The sequence below is a fragment of the Aphis gossypii genome, chromosome 3 (genome assembly GCF_020184175.1).
Source record: "Aphis gossypii isolate Hap1 chromosome 3, ASM2018417v2, whole genome shotgun sequence".
Taxonomy (NCBI): Eukaryota; Metazoa; Arthropoda; class Insecta; order Hemiptera; family Aphididae; genus Aphis; species Aphis gossypii.
In genome coordinates, this window is record NC_065532.1 from 13,047,795 (window position 1) to 13,072,358 (window position 24,564).

The 24,564-nt window shown below is 28.7% G+C and overlaps 4 protein-coding genes and 1 long non-coding RNA gene across 24 annotated transcripts in view; 3 read left to right on the forward strand and 2 right to left on the reverse strand.

Annotated features, from left to right (window-relative positions):
* The window catches only part of LOC114126396 (uncharacterized), a 36,007-nt gene extending 33,804 nt beyond the window's left edge, over window positions 1-2,203 (forward strand). The window contains exon 11 of the mRNA XM_050202992.1: window positions 1,255-2,203. Within this exon, the coding sequence (XP_050058949.1) occupies window positions 1,255-1,377 (123 nt within the window). The 3' untranslated portion in view covers window positions 1,378-2,203. The remainder of the gene's footprint in view (window positions 1-1,254) is intronic.
* Window positions 2,204-7,757: 5,554 nt separating this feature from the next.
* On the forward strand, window positions 7,758-11,478 carry LOC114126843 (uncharacterized). Of its 2 annotated transcripts, XM_050203210.1 has the most exons (5): window positions 7,760-8,046; window positions 8,297-9,109; window positions 9,354-9,834; window positions 10,310-10,431; window positions 11,248-11,478. In XM_050203210.1, exons 1-5 carry the CDS (start codon window positions 8,026-8,028, stop codon window positions 11,452-11,454), a joined length of 1,644 nt encoding a protein of 547 aa, XP_050059167.1. In that variant the 5' UTR covers window positions 7,760-8,025; the 3' UTR covers window positions 11,455-11,478. The 2 variants fall into 2 exon arrangements, with proteins under 2 accessions (XP_050059168.1, XP_050059167.1); XM_050203211.1 differs by lacking the exon at window positions 10,310-10,431 and having other exon boundaries at window positions 7,758-8,046.
* Window positions 11,479-12,772: 1,294 nt separating this feature from the next.
* LOC114126846 (cytochrome c oxidase subunit 5A, mitochondrial) lies at window positions 12,773-13,593 on the reverse strand. Its single transcript, XM_027990880.2, has 3 exons — window positions 13,444-13,593; window positions 13,214-13,358; window positions 12,773-13,115 (listed from the first exon to the last, which is right to left on the reverse strand). The coding sequence occupies exons 1-3, from the start codon at window positions 13,542-13,544 to the stop codon at window positions 12,891-12,893; spliced, it is 471 nt and encodes a 156-aa protein (XP_027846681.1). The 5' UTR covers window positions 13,545-13,593; the 3' UTR covers window positions 12,773-12,890.
* Window positions 13,466-18,421, reverse strand: LOC114126844 (uncharacterized). 18 transcript variants are annotated; one of them, XM_050203199.1, is made up of 9 exons: window positions 17,666-17,913; window positions 17,261-17,440; window positions 17,125-17,195; window positions 16,936-17,047; window positions 16,706-16,875; window positions 15,272-16,553; window positions 15,085-15,206; window positions 14,669-14,874; window positions 13,466-13,705 (listed from the first exon to the last, which is right to left on the reverse strand). In XM_050203199.1, the coding sequence occupies exons 5-9, from the start codon at window positions 16,724-16,726 to the stop codon at window positions 13,690-13,692; spliced, it is 1,647 nt and encodes a 548-aa protein (XP_050059156.1). In that variant the 5' UTR covers window positions 16,727-16,875; window positions 16,936-17,047; window positions 17,125-17,195; window positions 17,261-17,440; window positions 17,666-17,913; the 3' UTR covers window positions 13,466-13,689. The 18 variants fall into 18 exon arrangements, 16 of the variants coding, with proteins under 16 accessions (XP_050059156.1, XP_050059164.1, XP_050059158.1 ...); XM_050203207.1 differs by lacking the exons at window positions 16,936-17,047; window positions 17,125-17,195 and adding an exon at window positions 18,142-18,421 and having other exon boundaries at window positions 17,693-17,811; XM_050203201.1 differs by lacking the exons at window positions 16,936-17,047; window positions 17,125-17,195 and adding an exon at window positions 18,142-18,421 and having other exon boundaries at window positions 17,666-17,811.
* A 1,705-nt stretch (window positions 18,422-20,126) lies between these two features.
* Window positions 20,127-24,313, forward strand: LOC114126847 (uncharacterized). 2 transcript variants are annotated; one of them, XR_007605216.1, is made up of 7 exons: window positions 20,127-20,833; window positions 20,896-21,061; window positions 21,147-21,204; window positions 21,289-21,511; window positions 21,587-21,722; window positions 22,637-22,825; window positions 22,978-24,313. It is a non-coding gene; the product is annotated as an uncharacterized LOC114126847 (long non-coding RNA). The 2 variants fall into 2 exon arrangements; XR_007605215.1 differs by lacking the exons at window positions 20,127-20,833; window positions 20,896-21,061; window positions 21,147-21,204; window positions 21,289-21,511 and having other exon boundaries at window positions 21,518-21,722; window positions 22,978-24,292.
* The last annotated feature ends 251 nt before the right edge of the window (window positions 24,314-24,564 follow it).

Below are 24,564 nucleotides of genomic sequence, written 5' to 3' on the forward strand. Positions count from 1 at the left end.
ATTGAAATTTTTTAGAGAACCTAAATTAGTGAAATACATTTATTTATAAACTGTCTAGAATTAATTCCAATTTTCACACCAAATCTAAAAAAAACTTAAGTATACACAATTATTATAATATTATATTATACTAGAAAAATAGTTTTTTCGATTGCAGTTTTCGTAGTAAACGTTTTTAAAAAAACGATGACAAATTGACAACCATATGTATATATATTATACAATACAAACTCGTTGCGTTCTAGTTCTCCGTATAGAGTATTGTTTGTTGCTTTTTATAAACGTTTGCTAATAATAAAAGTTATGGGAAAGAAAAACTCTTACTCGACGAAATCGCATTAAATATTTATTTTCAAACGTATTTTATTAGCAAAAAAAAAAATAATCAATAAATTCGTTAATTTAATTAACGTTTACAAGCATGGCTACTTGTTTTAAAAAATTAAAAAATGTATTTCGATGGACGTAAAAAAACTGACTAGTCATCGGTAGAATGACATCGGATGAATTTTTTTATTTTTATTTTATTATTATTCGCATCTAGATTGATTTTTTTTTCTTAAATATTTTAATAAGTTGACGGTTATTATGGACTGACTGTTATTCGTCAGATTGGTAGTAAAACACTGTTATTATTTGTATTTCATAACTGTATATGTAAAACGGTAACCTGCCCGATTGTGTGCACATAATATTATATCATACATGTTAAATATGGCAATAGTCATGTAAACTTAATCGATTCCTCTCAGGTATATCTCCTGCAAGACATTCCGTCATGAATGATAAAAACATTGTAATATCACTCGTATTATAATAGGTACGATCTATATTAAATACGTGCCAAAGTTGATTTATTTTCATATCATAGGAATTATTTTAGGAGTCCACCCTCCTTCAAATCTCTATTACAAATCTAAAACCCTCACCGGATCTACAATCATATTCAAAAAATCTTTATCTATGAAATACGGTCTGTACCTATATTTATTATGTACACGCGAATAAATAAAGCCCGAAGAAAATAAACCAACGCACAAAAGGATAACAATTCTGAAAAACGTGAAATATATTTTATGTCTTATACTTATATACACGATTAGCATTTTTCAATCGTATAGCAACTTTGTCCTTAATTTTTTCACTGAACTGTTTATCCTAAATGTTATATTTACGCGACAGTCGCCTTAGATCTTTTTTTAATATTATTTTCTATACTAATTTTTTTTCCTTTTTTTTTTCACCTACACACAGAATCAGAGCGGAATTTACTACGATGTGGATTACGAACAACAGCAGGGCGAAATGACGTTCTCGCCTGGTTGCATTCCGCTGAGCACGTACACCATTGGCAGCCGCTCAAACTACTACCGATGATGACGATGACGATAATGCCGACGACAACGAAAATCTTGCGATACAGTACATATAGATGACGAATATCGCACGTGTACTGTATATAATATATTGTTATTATTATTATTATTATTATCATCGTTTAAGCGACACAGACTGAGGACACAAAACGCGTTTACACGTAACCCAATAAAATAATAATAATACACTTACACTGTTATTGCTGTACACCCTACATACATACATACATATATATATATATATATATATATATAATATATATATATATATATATATATATGCCATTGATAAAAAAAAACCAAACATGTGTAATGATAATTTATGTTAATTATAATTATATTTTTTTATTATGTTAATTATTTATGTATGAGCTAGTATAAAACTAAGCGTCCGAACCGTAAATTATTATAAACTATATAATTATGACTTATGTTTTTTATAATGAATACGACTACAATTATTATAGTACCTATGATAATATAATTAATTGTAAAGTGACTATTTGGACTCTGTGCTTTCGGTGTGATGTCACTGACCGATTGACTTGGTGATGTCACCCCGAGAGCGGCCGAAGACAATTTATCATCGTCATCATAATATTATCATATGTATAAATGACGAACGTCACTCGATAAAATAATATGTAATATATTTTGTGCTCGTTAAACGCATTTTATGCATTCGCAGTTCGGTAAATATTTTTAAGCATATAGAATATTTGTACAAAATATATAATATTACTTAATGCATATGTATATAAAACAATAAACGCGGAAACATGTCCGAAACATCTATATATAATTATAATTTATATGAACACTGTCAATTAATTTTATATAATTGCATATAAAATATTGTATAAATATTTCATATTAATAGTAAAAGAAAACACACTACCGCGTTAACGTAGCAATGTCTTATTAATATTATGTATATTGTCTGTTGATCGGAGTCTTGATATATTATATTAACAGTTATCGATAGACGAGTGCCATATAAACGTCTGCACACATTCGAAATAACAACGTTATGATATTATATAAGTATAAGTATACAAGTTTCCACAATACTATTATATTTATTAATATGTATAAATATGTATACGATTATTGATTATTGTGCTGAAAAATTCGGCTTTTGGATTTTCTTCTTTTCTTTTTTTCTTAACTTCTCCACGCCAAAAAAATACGTTTTACAAATACCTACCTATATTTAGGACTATGATCAAATATAATGCAACAAAATAATAATAAAACATTTCCTATACAATCTCTATAAATAATGAGACTATTACACAATGTACATACTATATTATTTATTATAAGTATTATTATTATTATTGTTTAAGGTTCTATAAGCGTCAACTAGGATCATATTACAAGTTGTATTATTAGCTAATAAATTTACAACTTATTATAGTTATTTATATAATAGTAATAAAAATTGTATACGTGTTATGTAGTTTAAAAAAATATATGTGTTTGTATATTCAATAAAGTTTATTTAACACTCTTTATTCATGAAAATGCCAGAGACGAGTGTAGTTAAAAAACAAGATTATAATACCAAATATAAGAGCGGCGATAACTATGGAATTGCATATTTTTACTCTGATTACTTATTGGGGTTAATGTCAGTTATCTTCACCATACAAGACAATTTGAATCTAATGGTGGATTTTTTTTGAATATTTCTACAAAATTCAAAATTGTACAGAAACTTGTTATCAGTTATTTAAAACACAAAAGTTGTTCGTATTCTACTATTTTAGAGGGTAAACAAACTGCCATCATTTCACAAACAACCTTTACACATTAAAATAACGCGGTAGTTACGTTAAACACAATACTATAATGGATTAACTCCAAATTTAATGTCGAAAACTACAAAATAACGTTTTTCAAATAAAACAAATTTTTCACAATCCTTAAAGAAGGAGTAAGCTTTCAAATTCAAAGTTTCACATATACATACTAACACGTATAATCTAATGCGTTGTCTTATTAATGTACATGCATAAAGTAGTAAAAATTTAGAAATTTTTTTTTCTTAATCTGTACACAGCCACTTGTTGTCATTTTTTTAAAAAAAAACTAGTTTTTTATATTTTTCACAGTGTATATTACCTGCCATCATTCTACAAACGCATTATACACCTAAAGGGAACATCGAAGTATCGATTAGAACAATAATAATATGGAATATCTCAAAATATAATGTCAAGGTATACAAAATACCGTTTTTTTGAAAAAATTACTTTTTAGACATTTCTAGGTGATGGAGTAAGTTATCAAATTCAAAATTTCACATATATAATCTGATGAGTTGCCTTATTAATGTACATGCATAAAAAAGTAAAAATTGTGAAATTTTTTTTTCTTATTCTGCACACAGCCACTTGTTGTCATTTTTTAAAAAAAAAAACTAGTTTTTCGTATTTTTCACAGTGTATATTAACTGCCATCATTCTACAAACGCATTATACACCTAAAGGAAACATCGCAGTATCGTTTAGAACAATAATAATATTTAATATCTCAAAATTTAATGTCAAAAAATACAAAATACCGTTTTTTTGAAAAAATTACTTTTTAGACATTTCTAGGTGGTGAAGTAAGTTATCAAATTCAAAATTTCACATATATAATCTGATGCGTTGCCTTATTAATGTACATGCATAAAAAAGTAAAAATTGTGAAATTTTTTTTTCTTATTCTGCACACAGCCACTTGTTGTCATTTTTTAAAAAAAAAAACTACATTTTCGTATTTTTCACAGTGTATATTAACTGCCATCATTCTACAAACGCATTATACACCTAAAGGAAACATCGCAGTATCGTTTAGAACAATGATAATATGGAATATCTCAAAATTTAATGTCAAAAAATACAAAATACCGTTTTTTTGAAAAAAACACTTTTTAGACATTTCTAGGTGATGGAGTAAGTTATCAAATTCAAAACTTCGCATATATAATCTAATGCGTTGTCTTATTAATGTCCATGCATAAAAAAGTAAAAATTGTTAAATTTATTATTTTTATTCTGCACACAGCAACTTGTTGTCATTTTTTAAAAAAAAAAAACTACATTTTCGTATTTTTCACAGTGTGTATTAACTGCCATCATTCTACAAACGCATTATACACCTAAAGGAAACATCGCAGTATCGTTTAGAACAATAATAATATGGAATATCTCAAAATTTAATATCAAAAAATACAAAATACCGTTTTTTTGAAAAAATCACTTTTTAGACATTTCTAGGTGATGGAGTAAGTTATCAAATTCAAAATTTCACATATATAATCTGATGCGTTGCCTTATTAATGTACATGCATAAAAAAGTGAAAATTGTGAAATTTATTTTTCTTATTCAGCACACAGCCACTTGTTGTCATTTTTAAAAAAATAAAAACTAGTTTTTCGTATTTTTCACAGTGTATATTAACTGCCATCATTCTACAAACGCATTACACACCTAAAGGGAACATCGCAGTATCGTTTAGAACAATAATAATATGGAATATCTCAAAATTTAATGTCAAAAAATACAAAATACCGTTTTTTTGAAAAAATAACTTTTTAGACATTTCTAGGTGATGGAGTAAGTTATCAAATTCAAAATTTCGCATATATAATCTAATGCGTTGTCTTTTTAATGTCCATGTATAAAAAAGTAAAAATTGTTAAATTTATTATTTTTATTCTGCACACAGCAACTTGTTGTCATTTTTTTAAAAAAAAAAAACTACATTTACGTATTTTTCACAGTGTGTATTAACTGCCATCATTCTACAAACACATTATTCACATAAAGGGAACATAGCAGTATCGTTTAGAACAATAATAATATGGAATATCTCAAAATTTAATGTCAAAAAATACAAAATACCGTTTTTTTGAAAAAACCACTTTTTAGACATTTCTAGGTGATGGAGTAAGTTATCAAATTCAAAATTTCACATATATAATCTGATGCGTTGCCTTATTAATGTACATGCATAAAAAAGTAAAAATTGTGAAATTTTTTTTTCTTATTCTGCACACAGCCACTTGTTGTCATTTTTAAAAAAAAAAACTAGTTTTTCGTATTTTTCACAGTGTATATTAACTGCCATCATTCTACAAACGCATTATACACCTAAAGGAAACATCGCAGTATCGTTTAGAACAATAATAATATGGAATATCTCAAAATTTAATATCAAAAAATACAAAATACCGTTTTTTTGAAAAAATCACTTTTTAGACATTTCTAGGTGATGGAGTAAGTTATCAAATTCAAAATTTCACATATATAATCTAATGCGTTGCCTTATTAATGTACATGCATAAAAAAGTAAAAATTGTGAAATTTATTTTTCTTATTCTGCACACAGCCACTTGTTGTCATTTTTTAAAAAAAAAAACTACATTTTCGTATTTTTCACAGTGTATATTAACTGCCATCATTCTACAAACGCATTACACACCTAAAGGGAACATCGCAGTATCGTTTAGAATAATAATAATATGGAATATCTCAAAATTTAATGTCAAAAAATACAAAATACCGTTTTTTTGAAAAAATCACTTTTTAGACATTTCTAGGTGATGGAGTAAGTTATCAAATTCAAAATTTCACATATATAATCTGATGCGTTGCCTTATTAATGTACATGCATAAAAAAGTAAAAATTGTGAAATTTTTTTTTCTTATTCTGCACACAGCCACTTGTTGTCATTTTTTAAAAAAAAAACTAGTTTTTCGTATTTTTCACAGTGTATATTAACTGCCATCATTCTACAAACGTATTATACACCTAAAGGAAACATCGCAGTATCGTTTACAACAATAATAATATGGAATATCTCAAAATTTAATGTCAAAAAATACAAAATACCGTTTTTTTGAAAAAATCACTTTTTGGACATTTCTAGGTGATGGAGTAAGTTATCAAATTCAAAATTTCACATATATAATCTGATGCGTTGCCTTATTAATGTATATGCATGAAAAAGTAAAAATTGTGAAATTTATTTTTCTTATTCAGCACACAGCCACTTGCTGTCATTTTTAAAAAAAAAAAAAACTAGTTTTTCGTATTTTTCACAGTGTATATTAACTGCCATCATTCTACAAACGCATTATACACCTAAAGGAAACATCGCAGTATCGTTTACAACAATAATAATATGGAATATCTCAAAATTTAATGTCAAAAAATACAAAATACCGTTTTTTTGAAAAAATCACTTTTTGGACATTTCTAGGTGATGGAGTAAGTTATCAAATTCAAAATTTCACATATATAATCTGATGCGTTGCCTTATTAATGTATATGCATGAAAAAGTAAAAATTGTGAAATTTATTTTTCTTATTCAGCACACAGCCACTTGCTGTCATTTTTAAAAAAAAAAAAAACTAGTTTTTCGTATTTTTCACAGTGTATATTAACTGCCATCATTCTACAAACGCATTATACACCTAAAGGAAACATCGCAGTATCGTTTAGAATAATAATAATATGGAATATCTAAAATTAAAGTATGTTTGTAGTTATGAACTGACAAAATATAACAATATTATATTAATATTCTTATTAAAAATAAGACTATGTATATTATATACATGTGCCGACTTAAAGTCGGTGTAAATATTAGACTAGGGTAAATGCCCAAGTTGCCACCCCTTAAATGACTCCACCTGGTTACAACACCCGGTATCGTCGCTTTTCGTATCGTGACAGACGCATTCGATTCACAACGCTGGTCACACCTTTAATCGGTGTATCCGAATTGGTTCCAAAACGTCCGAATTCGTTCCTATTTTGTTACAAAGGTTATATCAGAATTAGTGCCCGGGTCAAAGCGTTTCAATTTTCTTTAATTCATAAAAATTAAATTTATTATCGTTATAATATGTTTAAAGTTTGTTAATAGTTTTTATTGTAATAATCAAAGTCAATCTAATTATAAAATAGACTGTACGCACTCTACACAGTAGGTAGGTACGTTTAGAATATAACTAAAATAGCTATATCAACTAATAGTTAATACTTATAGAAGTATAGGTGATTATTTATGTTCATAAAATAAAAAATATGTTTAGTCTTATTTACCTATATATACCTATAAAACTATGGTAATCGATTAATGGACCTATTATCACATTTTTTCTCTATCAATTATTATTAAATCCGTGAACAATAAAAAAAAGTCAAGATAAAAATTGAATTTGGGAGAAATGGGTTTCTGAGTTCGATTTACCAAGGGTTTTTCTTTTAATGGGTATTACACGGGATCCGATTAATTCTGTCCTTAGTTTCTGGTCTAATTATATTGTATGTTTTTTTCTATAATAATAATCTATGGTTGATAAATAAATAAATGACCTATGGCACAATTTAATACGGATTATTATATTTTTATTTGCTTCTACATTACATTATACGAACGCATTTCGTTTTTGGAATCCAAAATATTCGTTTCATACCGTTTTCACTAGTGTGACCTCCTGATTTTGGAACTAGTACATTATTGTTGAATGTTTTGATATGATAACTCGTCACGTCGGATTAATGTTAGCCAGGAAACGTGCATCTAGAACTAAATATTTATCATAATTTATAATACCTAAGCTAAAAGACAACTGCTATGTGCAATGGAAACGTTACCGCCCGAGGTGTGTACACGACATATATTAATTTGATATATTATTTTAGGACTAACAGAATAGATTAACATATAATAGGTATATATGTAAAAATATATTGTTATTTGTTATATAAGTGATATAATCGATAATAACGAATAATACCTACGCCTATAATAAGTATAATTTATCTTCATTAAACTGTACACATATAATATTATGTAAGATCGAATCTCGATCTCAGCAGCGTTTCCGTTTTTATGGCTCGTGAATTTTCCAGATAATCACGGAAATCCTGGAATACCTGTCGTTCGACGACCGGCGCCGGATGGCCCTGGTCAACAGGACGTTCCGGTACGCGTCCCTGCACCCGGCGCTGTCGCGACGAGAGCAGTTCGTGTACACCGCACCGGTGCACCGGCTGCGGGCGGACGACCGGCGGCGGCGGTTCGAGGACTTTAAAAAATCGTTGCGCGAGCCCCGCAGGAAACGGCTGTGCCTGAAGTTCGCCGGCACGAACCGCGCGGACATCGGCCGGGTGTTCGGCGCCGGCGCCGGTTGGCCGCCGTCCGTCGTGTCGCTGCACCTGGACGGCCAGAGCCGCCTGTCCGACTCGTTCCTGGACGCGATCACCGACCGCTGCGCCGCCCTGGAGGAGCTGCGCCTGGAGAACATCGGCCGGCTGTGCGTGGCCGTCAAGCCCCGGCGGCCGATGCTCGCGCTGCGCACAGTCCGCTTGCACCGGGTGGGCGTGTCCGACGGGTGTTTCGACGTGTTGATGGGTTGCGCGCCGAACGCGTCGGACGTGTGCATCGACAACTGTCAGACCTACGAGTGGCTTGATCCCGCGGACGCGGCCGCCGCGGGCATTTCCAACGCCGGCCTGTCGGACGCCCACATCGTCGGCTACTTGCAGGGCGCCGCGGCCGGCACCTTGGACAGCCTCCGGTTGAATCAGTGCTGTCACGTGTTCGGCGCCGTCCGGTCCCGGGTCCTTCGGCTCAAGTCCCTCCTTTTGAGCCAGGACAAACCGTACTTAAACACTTGCCGGCCCATCGACTACGACAGACTGGAATTGGCGTTGGCCCTACAGGTGAGTCGTGAACGATCGCTAAAATTTACTTAAAAAACTTCGAGCCGTTTTTAACATTGTTTTTTTTTTCGAGAAATATAACGTCGTCATTACTCAGGTATCCAGTCTAATTTCACTTCATTACAGCATTGTGTATATAACCGCGGGGTTAAATAAGTCATATATGTTCGTTAACTGTCATTCTGGTTATTCGTAACGACATTTTATTGTTAAATTATGATGTATTAAAATCGCAATCGCGCAGGTGTCGCTGCAGTGGCTGGAAATCAATTACCTCCCGGCACGTCTGCTCGCGGCCGTGTCCGGGCTGCACGGTCTCCGGCACTTGACGTTGAACTTGACTATTGGCCGCGACGACGTGAGATTTCTGCGAGAATTTTCGGAATCGTTACGTGACATGAAACGTATCGGGACTTTGGCCGTAAACCGAGTGGTCACGACGTCGGCGGACGAAGGACGCGAGGCTCTACTCCAGACGTTCGCGATACCGGAATGCGCCTACGAGTCCTTGACGTCCTTGGACTGTTCGCTGGACGGCAGTCTGTGCGCACTGCGCGCCGGCAAACGGTTGTCCAGCTTACGGATTCGAAACGGCGACGTCCTTTCGGCCGACGGTTTGCGACTGTTGTTCGAAAACCTCGTCGGTTTGAGACGTCTGTGGATCGACAACTGCGTCTGGCTGGACGACGAAGTCATGTCCGGCTTGCCGGTGTCTAATCTCAGAGGTATACCTCTATACGATATAATAATTAACTATTTTATTAATTGCGCGATAACTGCTGCCGGCCAAGCGAGGCCGGATCGATCATATTATTATTATATAACATATGATGGGTTTTATGTATTATATTAATATATTGTGTACAATGTACAATTGGCATATCCTTTACATCACTGAGTCGACCGTCGTCGGACCGGCGATTTCGGGATGTCCCGAGAAGGTGCGGTGGGCAAAAAATTTATAAATGTCATCCGCGTAGCACGTCAAATGGATATTTCCTTGTGTCTGTGTCCCGCCGTTAGTTATATAGATACGGGACTACATATTATTAAGGTAACGCAGGACGTACATGAGAAATCTCTTTTTTTCTATTTTTATGCCCAACCGAATTATATCCATTAACTACCATTTTATTACCAACCGACTTCCTTTTGGATTTAGTAACAGCAGTAAAAGCTTATTATACAATATATTTTCAGGATTGGTTTCCCTAAAGATATTCAACGCAAATTTGACATACCGATGTTTGCCGTACATTAAACTTTTGCATTTAAACGTCTTGATCATCGACAATATGTCATTAGAACCGTGCATTGCGTTGGTAATATAAATAATATAATATAATATGCATTACGATTAGTTACATTATATCATTTGATGTATGTTGATAAAACATAATAATGATTATGATAATAGAACGATTAAAAAATGCGGATTTAAAAACGAAAGTTATATATGTATTTGTAAATATTGCAGTGTATTACCATTGAGTATAGATAGTTAAAATAGATAGTCAATTACCTTTTACAGAATATAAAAGTATTATAACAGCTGTTTTATTCACTAAAATTTTAAATTAAGATATTATAATAGGTATATACTATATTATTATATGCAATGGATCAATTAATATAATATAATAATATACAATTTTATTTAATTAACATAAGCTTACTTATCGTCATAAACGTTTCTAGAATTGCCTAAATGTTACCCCTGTGACTATGTCTTGTTTATAGAATGTTCGAAAGCCTTCAGTTTTGCTTGTACTTTATATTGCGTATATAATGTGTATTTTGGTACCTAATATTTTTGAAGATATTACCAAGAAGGTTCTCGATCATCTCATTTCATATTCGTTACTTAACTCCTCTTAACAGGTCCATATACAGTCATATTGCCGTACTGGGCTACATTTTGGTAGATTAAGTACCAAACTTGGTCCTAACCCATTTTAGTGGGGTTTTAGGCTCTTAAAAGTTCTAAAACTTTAATAGCTTGGTAGGTATCTATTATATTTTATTCAAAATAATATTCTTAAATTTAAAACGTTTTTCGAATGAAATATCATAAGTATCTGTTTACATTGATATAGAACATAATTGTAATTATCCATATTTTATTTTTTTTATTGCAGAACGATTTATCCGATTTCAATTATTGTTTAAAAACATTTGGTTGTTCTGTTCCCGCTTTAACTCAACTAGAATTACAACTGTATTGTAATCAAACAATGTTCAAAAAGTTACGTTTCGAAACACTATTTTATAGCAACACGAAAATTGCATTCAAGTCTTATTTTAAAATACTGAAAAGACTGGTACTACTGTATAGGTACACTTAACAATAAACTTAGTTTATGTTTATAGGTCCGTGCAGCTATGTTTAAGTTTGTAACTGATCCCACAATTTGATTTTTATAAGTTGAAACCCAAAAATTTATATTTTCATTTTTTAAGATACATAATGCATTATATTTGTTCACATATCTTAATAAGTATAAATGTATAACATAATACATGTATTATTTATTATTTTATACATAATTCATTAAAATAAATGAATTTTATATAACTGTTCACTATAATTAATAATTAATTTACTATTATAAATATATCTTCTCTATATTATACAGGATGATTCTTTTATCAAACAACAATCATTATTTCAAAAAGTATTGACTTTTTAAAAAAAATAAAAAATTTCAAAATTTAAGATCTATACTGTTCTAGAATTGTAGAACTCTTTAATATTTTCACTCTTATATTTATTAGATAAACCACTATTAATTTTTTGATTTTCAAATGACAACCTAAACTTTATATTTCATAAATTAATAAGGCTATTTTTTTTATGAATCATCACATTCAAATTTTAATTTTTTGTTAATCCATCGATGAGATATAGCTTCTCAAAGTGGGGTAGAAGAATTTTTCAAAATTCAACCCCTACAGGGATTAAAAAGGGTGAAAATTAAAAAAATTAAATTTTGTATAAACCTAGAACAATGCATTTACTACAATTATTTAAGTAGTTATTGTTAAAACTGTATCATAAAGATTATATGTTGACTATTATACCTGTTTGTTAAGTTTAAATTTAAAACACTATCAATAACATATTATATTATATTTCGATTTTGAAATAATCACCGTGAAATGTGTCATTAGTGATCCTGTATGTATGCCAGTATGCTGAGTCGCAAATGCGCATTATTTTAACATGATGAGTATACAGTAAAACTGTTAAAAGGGGTAAATATGAAAAATAATTTTGTTGGTAAAAATTTTCTTTTTGAAACACTGTATATACTCACTGTAATAATAATTATAATTGTATATAATTTTAAGAGAGTAAAACTAATGACATTTTTTTAATTGGTTACGGGCAACGCCATGCGGGATCAGCTAGTTGAATGATGTATGTAGATGGGTATTCGGAAAAAAAAAAGCCCCAGCTTGTACAGTTTAAGAATCTTCTCTTAAAGACTAGAACTAACTTTATTTTAAATAAATTGTCTTTTGCAGATTACTTTTCGAAGTTAAACATTAACACTTAATATTAAAATATACATTTATTTTAAATGTAACTCATTGTAAAACGTAGTAAATATATTTATGCATTTTAAGAAAAAACCTTAAGCAAAATAATGTCTACTACAATAAGTGTTTAATGTTTTTATTATTACTTTTTTTTTCAATACAAATTAACAATATTTTTCTAACATACATTTTTTAACTTGAACGGTGAACGCCAGTGATTACAAAAAAAATATTATTTTTAATAAATGTGATCAACATCATCTAATGCTAATTCTGGCTTGTCATATCCAAGAGCTTCGGGTGTGTCAATACCTAATTCTTGAAGAGTAGGTGAGATTTCTTGTAAAATGTATGGGTAAATGCTTTTATCGATTTCACTTTTGATTTTCACACTCTCAAGAAATCTTATTGCCATGGCATAATCATTAAGACGGCGACAAGCTTTCAGGGCAGCAATAATCACCTAGGTAATAAAAATAGAAAAACACATAGACGTCACAATCGTTTGTACATGATTTGTATAATACATATTAAAATAGCATAGATAGCGGTCAAACATACTTTTGGTTCGGCAATTGCGTCTTGACCAGCCAGATCGTTCATTGCTTTCCTAGCTTCCCAACCGTCAATGTCACTACGGTTGAAGTATGCTTCATACCTTGAGTAGAATTCTTCATCGGTCTCCTCTTTGTGCTCAGACATAAACCTAATAGCAGTCATTAATATTAGAAAACATATGAATGAGAACGAACTATGTAGTCCGAACGCAAACGAAAAGAAATATTTATTACCTTGCAGAAACAGCAGTGATCGGTTTGACTGTAGATTGTCGCCCGACGGTCAAGACTCCACGGGAAAATTTTGAACAGGTGCGCAACACCGAAGGAAACATCGTCGTTAGTTATTTTATTCCGACTAGATGAATAATTTTTTAGTTTGACAAAACGTGACGTTTCAAACACAAAAAGACCGCAACAAATTATAATTTGTAAGACACAGAAAATTGAATTATTTGACCGAGACGATTAGTGAGAAAATCATAAGCGCCTCGTCCTAGTGGAAAAAAAGTAATCAAACATATGTGTTGAACAGTGAGGTTATAAATGTGAACGTGATACTGATTTTGTATAGTTTTTATTATTAAAAACATGGTAACACTGATTACTGATAACGTCTTACAGAACTATAGAAGACGAATAACGTATTCTTACTAATTACAGGAAAAAGTTAATAACAATAATATTACATAAAAGAAATTAATAATTATAATTTAAAGTTAATATTATTATAATATAGGTACTATATAGGTTAATAGACTGCTTTCGATAAGACTGTTTTTTATTTACAATAGTTTAATCGTTTAATTCAAGTTTAAAACATCCTCAATAGATGTTTTAAAAAAAGTGATCTAAATTCTACACAAAATAGTGATAAATACTAGACACTAAACTTATACTCTACAGCAGGTTAGCTATTACAATATCGTTTTGTAATTAAATTTATTTTATTTATGAAAGTAGGTACTTAAATACAGTGGAATCTCGAAAAGTCCAATTTTTTGGTAACTCGACATTTTTTTTTGTCCTTAACCGATTAAAATTATCGAGTTTTTACTGTAAGTAATACAATAGAATATTTTAATATAATGATAATGACATAAAGCTGAATAAGTGTCTGATCAAAAGTTAGAAATGTGAATGAATAGTTAATTTAAATCAAAAATTTTAATTTATTATTAATTTAAAAATTTTTAAAGTATATTATAAATCTAATTTTTCAAACGTAATATTTATTATTACTATTTTTTTTTTTCTAATGTTTTAGTCAAATTTTGTAACAGCTTAAGTTATAAATTTATATTTATGATGCACCTAGGATTATGCAATTATTGATTTATAAAAACTCACCAAGCAAATTGTATACCATAATTAAAAACTTCAAATAATAAGCAATTGCATAATTAATTACATCAAAAAGTATCTTTTCATAGGATTTTTAAATTTATAACAAAATTACTTCCAAAGTCTGAATATTTTCATCTCTTTGAAACAACGTTTTACTAATTCATTAATCTCTTCCCAATAATGAGATAATAAATTTTCACCTTCAATAAAACTGAAGCTATGAGAATCTATATAAATTTCAAGTTGAGTCAATAAAGGAACACGAATACCCAGCAATAATATAGTTTGTCCAACTGCCAACAAATTTTCCTGAAACGGCTGAAACAAAAGAAAACTAAAGTAAATTAAACTACTATTACTATTAAATATCATTATTTATCTATAAGATTATAATATATTTCATTGCAATCCATAATAATTAAATATTATTATTCTTAAAAAGCTAATACTTTTCGTCAAGATCAAATTTTAAATAATAATTATTATAAACCTGTTGTTATTGATCAAACCATAATACTATAATATTACCTCTACTCTGAGTGGTAATAATGACACACTGTCAAAAGTTATAACTTTTAAAGTTGAATTCCAAATGTGTCGCAAGGATAGATGTGAAATTCTTGAGCCCAAAATCTTTAAAGTAATCAATTCTGAAAATACAAAGATATGGTCAATGAATAACATTTAAATATTTTTTTTAATAGTTCTAGTATACCTTTCAAGTTAGATATTGGCAAATCAACGAAATTAGAATCATCTATAATACAACATCTGTCGATATGTAAATGCTTTACATTGGGTATATTCGTTAAAATTTGTTGTAAAAAGCTGACACTAAGATTATGACCATTTCTAATTCGTAAGCTTGTTAAATTCTCACTAAATACTATACTTCTTAAATTTGCATCAAGAGAACAGTCTAATGATGTAAGAGATGTAAATATGCAATCTGGAAATCCAAATATTGGATGTACAATATCAAAATCTTCAGCAACAATATTAAAAGATAATTTCCTGATATATTTCATATCTTTTAAGGAGTCCACAAATAATTTTAACAATTCCAAATCATCTCCTGATTTAATAGAATATTTTACTGTCAAATGCCGAAGATTACATAGTTTAGATACAGTTGGTAACAACCAAAGAGGTAAATGATCTATTTCCAACTGTTCTAAAGATATACATTGACTTAATATTTTAAAATTTTCAATCTTAGATGATTGATTTGTATACGTGTTTTTAAGATCCAACACCAATGATTTAAATTGTTGTATAGATTGAATCTGATAAAATACATGACAACATTGATTTAACCTAAGGCTATTTAATTGAACAGAATTATTTAAATGATATATAATATTTATATCTGAAAAAATATAATTTGAATTGTACTTATTAAATAAATATTCATTACTTATGGCACTATCTGTACGTTGTGGATAAAATCTTTTTAGGACTTGACTCGATCCATTTATGTTACAATTAACTATACTCAAATCCCTTAGATTTGGTGCAAATTTCAAAATTGGATTGAATTCTCTATCAGAAATTTGAACATCATCTAAAGTAATACTGCACAATTTGTATATCGGAGCACGGTTCTTATCAGTTATGGACAAATCTTGCAACCGTACCAATTCTAATTTTTCGAGATTTCTACAGTATTGGGAAATAGCATCTAGAAATGAATCATTTAAACATTTCAAATTATTAAAGTGTAGTGATATAATGTGATTCCCTAGATTTGTGAAAATAGTTAAATCGTCTATAAAAATAAAATCAATAAATTTCAAACAAAGTAGTTTTCTTCTTGAGTTCATCAACATTTTTTTGAAATCATTAAACTTCTTCAAATCGACCTCCGATGTCTGATAGGTAAGAAATTCTTTTCTTGAGAACGCTGGGTGGTATGAAGCATAATAAAATGCTTTATTGACCATGGCCACAACTCGTCGATCACCAAATGGTAGGTATTCCAATATTTTTGTTATGATCTATAATTCAATAACATAAATATAAGTACTGACAAAACCATAAAATTAATATAAAATTTTCTCAAATAGTTCCAGTTGGAACAATTATAGAAATAATATCTATATTATGTCTATTGTCTATGAGAACAATATATTATAAGTACTATACATACTTCTGGGGGCAAAGTTTCCATTTTTTCTCAATGTGTATCAACAGTGTTGAATCACGTCAAAATTTCAAATACTCAAATGTCTGACGAGTGTAAATTGGTGAGTTGAAACAATATCAAAGTAGGTTTAAGTGTATCAAAGGCATTGCAAAATACAGTGAAAATTGCTACACCTGAAATATTACAAAATAAAATTCAAAATAAATCTCAAAAATTAATCCACAATCAAGCACCAGTCAACAATCTTGAAATTAGTCAGTGATCACTAAACAAAATCTTTCTATATAGTCAGTAAATTGTAGTGTAGTCATATAAATTATTATCATTCTTTAAGCCACTCGATACCTAATACACACATATTTATTGTTATATATTTTTGGTATTCTTTTCATATTATACAGTCTACCACACATTTTTCTTACATCATGTGTTATAATATGTGTCATTCCCAACGATTCGACAGCGATTAAGTTTTATCTTAACTATGAAACTTCTATAATAATAATATAACCAATGTCAAATGTATAATGGTATACAATTATAACATAGGGTACATACCTCAGTACATACACAAGACCATCAACCATTTCCAATTTTTTGTCAATCCTGCCAGTGGTACATACAATCAATGCAATAACGCCTAGGTAATAACTTTTTAACTACTTGATTTAAAAAATGCATATAATAGTTATATCACTATCATTTCTCCTCCCATGTTTGGTAGAACTAAAGTGGTGTCTAAAAAACAATATTGACAACACATTTGAATGTTTTTTGAACGAGGTTAAATTATACCTATAATTTAAACAATAAAAGTAGAAGTCACTTTAAATTTTCAATTCTTAATATTATAATGCATTAATGCATATTTTTTATAAATCTTTTGTGTATAGGATTAGATTGAAACATGTTATAGAATTATTACTATAATATTGTATATTATTATATATATCATAATCTTACATTTGTATTCATCTATGAATGTTTTACCTATGCGGTAGACATATTATAGAACCATGCGAGGTAGACAACAAGTGTGAAGTAGACAGTACACAAGAATTTAGAATACCGTATTTTTACTCATTTTCTAACACACCATAACACGGATGCTGGAAAACATATTTAATGAATAGAACTCTACAATATATAGTGTACCTACTTCTAGCATAATATACAACTGAACTAAATAACTATCATGATTTAAGATTTATCTTTAATCATGCTAATTATACTTTACGTCTTAAAATGCTAATGTAATATCAGCTGATGCCAAAAATCTGCTGATGGAAAACACTCGCAAAAAATAAATAAATAAAGCGCGGTTAATGTATTCCCGTGTTAAGTTTGATAATTTATTAAAAACAGTGATTAGTGATTACACACTTATATTTAATTCAGCAATGACTAATGATTCAGGACTGTTCATTATTAATTGTTACTTGACATTCGTTATGATGGTCCATTTCGTAATAATGTGAAAATACTTGTTGCATCTGAGGTAGATAGGTGTATGGTGTATCTAAGAAGGAGAATAAAATAAACACAAAAAGAGTAATTTTGTCTTCTATAAAATAAAACCCTAGACTTTTAATCGTTGAAGTTAGGTTTTTATCATTTATTTATTATTAATTTATTATTATGTTGTAAGGTCACCACAGTTAAAGATATCTTAGTAAGTTCGTTGCATGAAGATAATATATTATCCTATTTTGGTCTTCATGGTTCGTGCTATGGCTATATATACCATGGTTGCCCATCGGCCCATGTTAAGACGTATCCACAAGCGGCGTACAAGTTTCTCACTAAATCATAATACCACCTAGCGCTACCTAGTGAATTACTATAGAAACAACACGATTTATAATTTTTAGTGGGCTCTATAGTATCTTTATTTAACACATTAATTTTGCTAATATTTCAATTTCATTCACTATATCAAATATCAATTTTGAATATTATATACATCATAAATATTCTAAGACTACTCACAATACATACTGTGCTAAGATGAGACATGAGTGATGTGTCTATCGCACGGCTATAACAGCATTAACATTTTTTATTTTATTTTATATTTGTTAAAATGTCTGATTTTTACTGTAGTGTTAGGGTACCTCATGTAAAATCAAAAAATACATTTGGTATACTAAAAATTGAAAAAGAAAAATGTATGTGAGAAATAGCTCTTGGGATGACTTTTAAAAAAAGTCATCGAATATGTTTAAATCATTTCCAAAAAAGTGATGTCATTTGTAAATGGAGTTCGAGTGAAGGATGTAATAAATACATGGCATGTAAATAAAGAATGAGTACCTATTATCTATATAAATGTGTGTACTATTTTAATTATTCATTATTTAATGAATTTTAGGAGAATGTTTATAAATTTAGTAAAATAATCCATAATAATGAATAATGTGTAAGTTGATGTTATAATAACACAAACTGGAAATCTAGGTAGGGATTTCAACATTATATAATTTATTATAAATGATAAAATTGAAAAATATGTTTTGTATTTTGAATTTTGATCAAGTTATGTCTAAAGAGGCATTGCTTGAAAGAAGGAGCAATACCAATAAAAAATTGCAGCATTACCATAGCTATTTTTACCAGTGATGAGGTTTATTAGATCATTAATTTTTTTTTATAGACCTTGAAATGATTTTTTTTTTATTTTGTGATGATTACCTATAGATTCTACAATTAAATGATATCTCATTAGATTCATATTTAAAAATTTTTTTTTCATTATTTAGACTTCAGATTTGAACAAATCTGCTACCATAGCTATGCAGAATAATTGTGATCTCATTTCACCACCTGTTCAAAACCAAAAAAGAGAAAAGTACATTATTTTAAAAACTTATTTAAAAAATAAATCACTAAACAATAACATAATGTACCTAACATTTATATAATATGTAAATAGTTAAATTCAGTTACACAATTAGAATCATATTTGGTCATTTGGATGATATATTGTACACTAATATTTCTAAAAATATCTAGGTACTCTATAAGTATACCAGATAAATGGCAAACTTATATAGAATGTGTGCAAAGTACTGGATATCTTGTTGTATTTCATAAATTAAGCTTTTATCAAACACATTTTTTAAGATACATTGAAAAACAACCTTGAGTTCATGAAAACAACTCATCATTACCAAAAGTACTTATAGTAATTTAATATTTTTTTACATGAATAATTTAGTACTTTTATTGCTTTTGTGAAATTAAAAGAGAAATAGTTATTTCAAAACATAAATAATAATATAATTTAACCAATGTATAATTTTAAATTTAGTTTTAAATAATTTTCATTTATTTAATATTTATATTTATGTATTAAAATGTGTTTGAAATTAAAAATTATTTTTTCATTTTTAAGGTTCTAAAGGAAGCATTAGAATGGCTGAACAACTGAGAGACAAATTAAAAAAAAACATATAATTAAGGATGATGAATTTTTGACAAAGCAGACTGCAGATAGACTCAGAATAACTATAAAATCAACATTTGACTTAATTTATTATTTACTTAATGAATGCAATTTTTCATTTGTTTTAACAAATAAAATGAATCAAGACTAGAGGTATTATTTAATTTTTAATATTAATTATAAACTAATGATCTGACATAAACAGTAGGTACTTTACTAAAAATAAAACAAATATCAACAAATACCTAACTAACATATTTAATTATTACATTATGTATCAATATTTTCTTTCAAGAGATTTTTTGGGATTATCAGACAAGTTGCAGGACCAATTAATGATCACCCATCAACACCAACATACCTACAATTATATAGGATATTATCCGTTTATTCATTTATAAAACTTCTGAAACCAAAAATTGTACCATCTTGAAGATATAAAAATATAGGTAAAATCAATATTTTTAGTAAATCTATCAACTATTGCAAACCTCACGTAAAAACAGTTCTAAGCAACACTATACACTAATTGTTTACTTGAACAATTATTACAATCCAATAATCAAACTATCCAACCAGCTAGTTTAAGTAACACGTTTCACAATTTGTCACTTAATTCCTTAGAAGACGTTGTTGAAATGAAAAATAAGTTGAAAGATCCAGGTTATCTATCACAGCATTTAATGGTAATTTGTTATTTATAATTATTAATTCAAACTTATTTTATTATTTGCTTTTATCATTTTAGTAAAATTGCTTAAGACAATGAAGGTGCCGAAATAGTCTACAAGAAACCGTCACTATATTACTAAGAAAGGTAATGAGTGATACATGTGCTCAATATTATAACTTTGATGGAGAGGACAATGCGAAAAATCCATTTAAAGAATTAACTCTTAATTCTATCATAATAGGTATAATCACTGAATGATAATAATCTATATATATTATTATACTTATACAAAAATAATATGTAAATTAATTATATTAATATTATAGTACTACAGTAAATGGAAAATATAAGAATATAAAAACATGAATAATTGTTGCAATACAGGTAGGTACCTATATAGTTTTCAAAGAAATTCTTATTTCAATGTCACCTTTATTCTAATCAAATCATATTATTTTTACATACTAGGTACTGTTGTTTGGTTTAGGTACTAATTTTTATCAGTGTCCATTCTGATTGTTCTATTCTGTGCTACAACTGGTAACAATGGTATTGACGGGGCACCGAAACTTCGGGAACGCTGCCCTATGGGTGTTTAGTATAGGGATGGCCTATCCATTACACATTATCAATGGTAATACCAAACCATTAACCAATCATCAGTTGTAAATTGTAATAGATTATCAACCACGTGGGTACAATAACTACGTTTTATTTTTATTTTTAAATTTTTTGCATGTGTTTCATCAGCAGATTTTTGTCTCAGATACTGGATTAGCATTTAATGACGTAAAGTATAATTAGTCACCTACGTTGGTTCACAATTATATATGCCGCAAGAAGTACACTGTATTTTGTAGGAAGAGTTTTATTCATTTAATATTTCCGGCATCCGTGTAAAGGTATGTTAGAAAATAAGTAAAAACACGGTATTTTTGTCGTATTCCGTCTCACACTTGTCGTCTACCACGTATGTTTCTATATATCAACCACATAGGTACAAAATTCATAAATGAATACAAAATTATGTAAGATTATGATATAATATATAACAATTCACAATTATAGTAATAATTCAATAACACACGTTTCAATCTAATCCTATACATAAAAGATTTATAAAATATATGCATTAATGCATTATAATATGTATTGAAAATTAAAAGCGACCAGATATACTATTTTTATTGTAACATCTTTTAAAAATCATTCAAATGTGTTGACATTATTCTTTTTTAAACACCACCATTGTTCCACCAAACATGAGTGCGCAGCAACGATAGTGATGTACATAGGTACTATGAAATTGTTTTATACTCATTGAGTGTACGTACTACTGGTGGGATTGACAAAACATTGGAAATGGTTGACGTTTTTATGTTTGTATTCTATGCTATAATTGTGTACCATTAGACATAGGTTATATTATTATTATAGAAGTTTCATAGATATGTAAAACCTAATCGTTGTCGAATCATAGGGAATGACCATATTTTAAAGTTTATAGATGTATGGCACATGACAGGTATGTGATAGACTGCATATGATATGTGGAGACATGCGTGATAGACGACAAGTGTGCAGTACATCTTATACGAAAAGAATACCAAAAATACATAAACAATAAAACGTCATGTATGATGTATGTATTGGGTATCTAGTGGTTTAAAGAATGAAAATAATTTATGTGACTTTAACACTACAATTTACTATCTAGTGAGGTTTTGTTAAGTGATCATTGAAAAACTTTAACATTGTTGCCTGATACCTACTTGATTGTGGATCAATTTTTGAGGTTTATTTTATAATATTTCAGGTGTAGCAGTTCTCACTGTATTTTGCAGTGCTTTTGATACACTTAAATACAATTTGGTATTGTTTAAATTTGCCAGTTTACACTTATCAGACGTTTGAGTGTTAGACGTTTTTAATAACTTGTTTGGAACATTATTAATTCAACACTGTTGATACACATTGAGAAAAAATGGAAACTTTGCCCCCAGAAGTATGTATAGTACTTATAATATATTGTTCTCATAGACAATAGACATAATATAGATATTATTTCTATAATTGTTCCAACTGGAACTATTTGAGCAAATTTTATATTAATTTTATGGTTTTGTCAGTACTTATATTTATGTTACTGAATTGTAGATGATCACAAAAATATTGGAATATCTACCATTTGGTGATCGACGAGTTGCGGCTATGGTCAATAAAACATTTTATTATGCTGCAAATCACCCAATGTTCTCAAGAAAAGAATGGTTTACCTATCGGACATTAGGGGTCGATTTGAAGAAATTTAATGATTTCAAAAAAATGTTGATGAACTCAAGAAGAAAACTACTTTGTTTGAAATTTGTTGATTTTACTTATACAGACGATTTAACAATTTTTACATACTTAGGGAATCGCATTATATCACTACATTTTGATAATTTGAATTATCTAACTGATTCATTTCTAGATGCTATTTCCCAATGCTGTGTAAATCTTGAAAAATTAGAATTTGTACGGATACCGAATTTTTCCTTAATTAATAAGTATGAACAGGAAGATGTTCAGATATTCAAATTGTGCACCTCTAAAGTAGAACTTGATCCAGTAAAAGACGAAATGTTAATTATAAGTTTGTTACTAAATATTTACGATTTTGATGACTGCTGTTTTTTTAAGTCAATAATTGCATAGGCATATCATAAATATAAATTTATAATTATAGCTGTAACAAAATTTAACTGAAACATAAAGTAAAAAATTGTAATAATAAGTATTACGTTTAAAAAAATTAGAATTATATAAAAAAAATTTTAATTTTTAAAAGTATTAATTTACTAAAGTACATATTTTATGAAAATAACAACTATTTTTTCACATTAATAATTTTTAATTATTATAGTATTGTTAATGACTAATAAGGTATTTGATTAATTTAATATTTTGTATTTTTAGTTTACATCCATAACATTGTTATAATAAAAAATACATTTTAAGTGCTGTATTATTATTTGCTACTATGGAAATCTTACTTTCGATTGGATACTTATTCGGCTTTTTGTCATTATCATTTTAGTAAAACATTCTATTGTAGTATTTTCAGTGCAACCTTGATAACTCAAATTGGTTGAGGATGAAAAAAAATTTTGAGTTAATCAAAAGTTCAACTTATAGAGGTTTGAGTTATTGAAGTTCCAATGTATTTAAGTACTTTCATTAACAAAATAAATTTAATTACAAAACACTATTGTTTAAACTAACCTGCTGTACAGTATAATATAAGTGTAGAGTATAGAATTTAGATCACTATAATGGTTGTTTCAAACTTGAATTTAATGATTAACTATTTAGTACAAAAATCAGTCTGATCGAAGGAGTTTAATTAGCCTGTTTTATAATAATTTCCTATAATTTATTTTTAAGTTTTTATATTGTTATTAAATTTATATATTATTATAGATACAGTATCTAATCTGGCAAGGTAATTAATTTTTGATAAATATATTGCAAATGCAAATGGCATAATATTATCTATTTATCTATCATTTATCATTAATTAATAATATATCGACATGGCTACATTTGTATATTTTTAACATTTTAATCTTAAATCAAATACTTACCAACGTTAAAATGGTATGAATAGTGAATTGTGAATATAATACCTAGGTATTATGTAGAAGTTTCAAGGCTTCATGAATATTTTTGAATTAAACAAAATTACTAATTTTACTTTTTGTT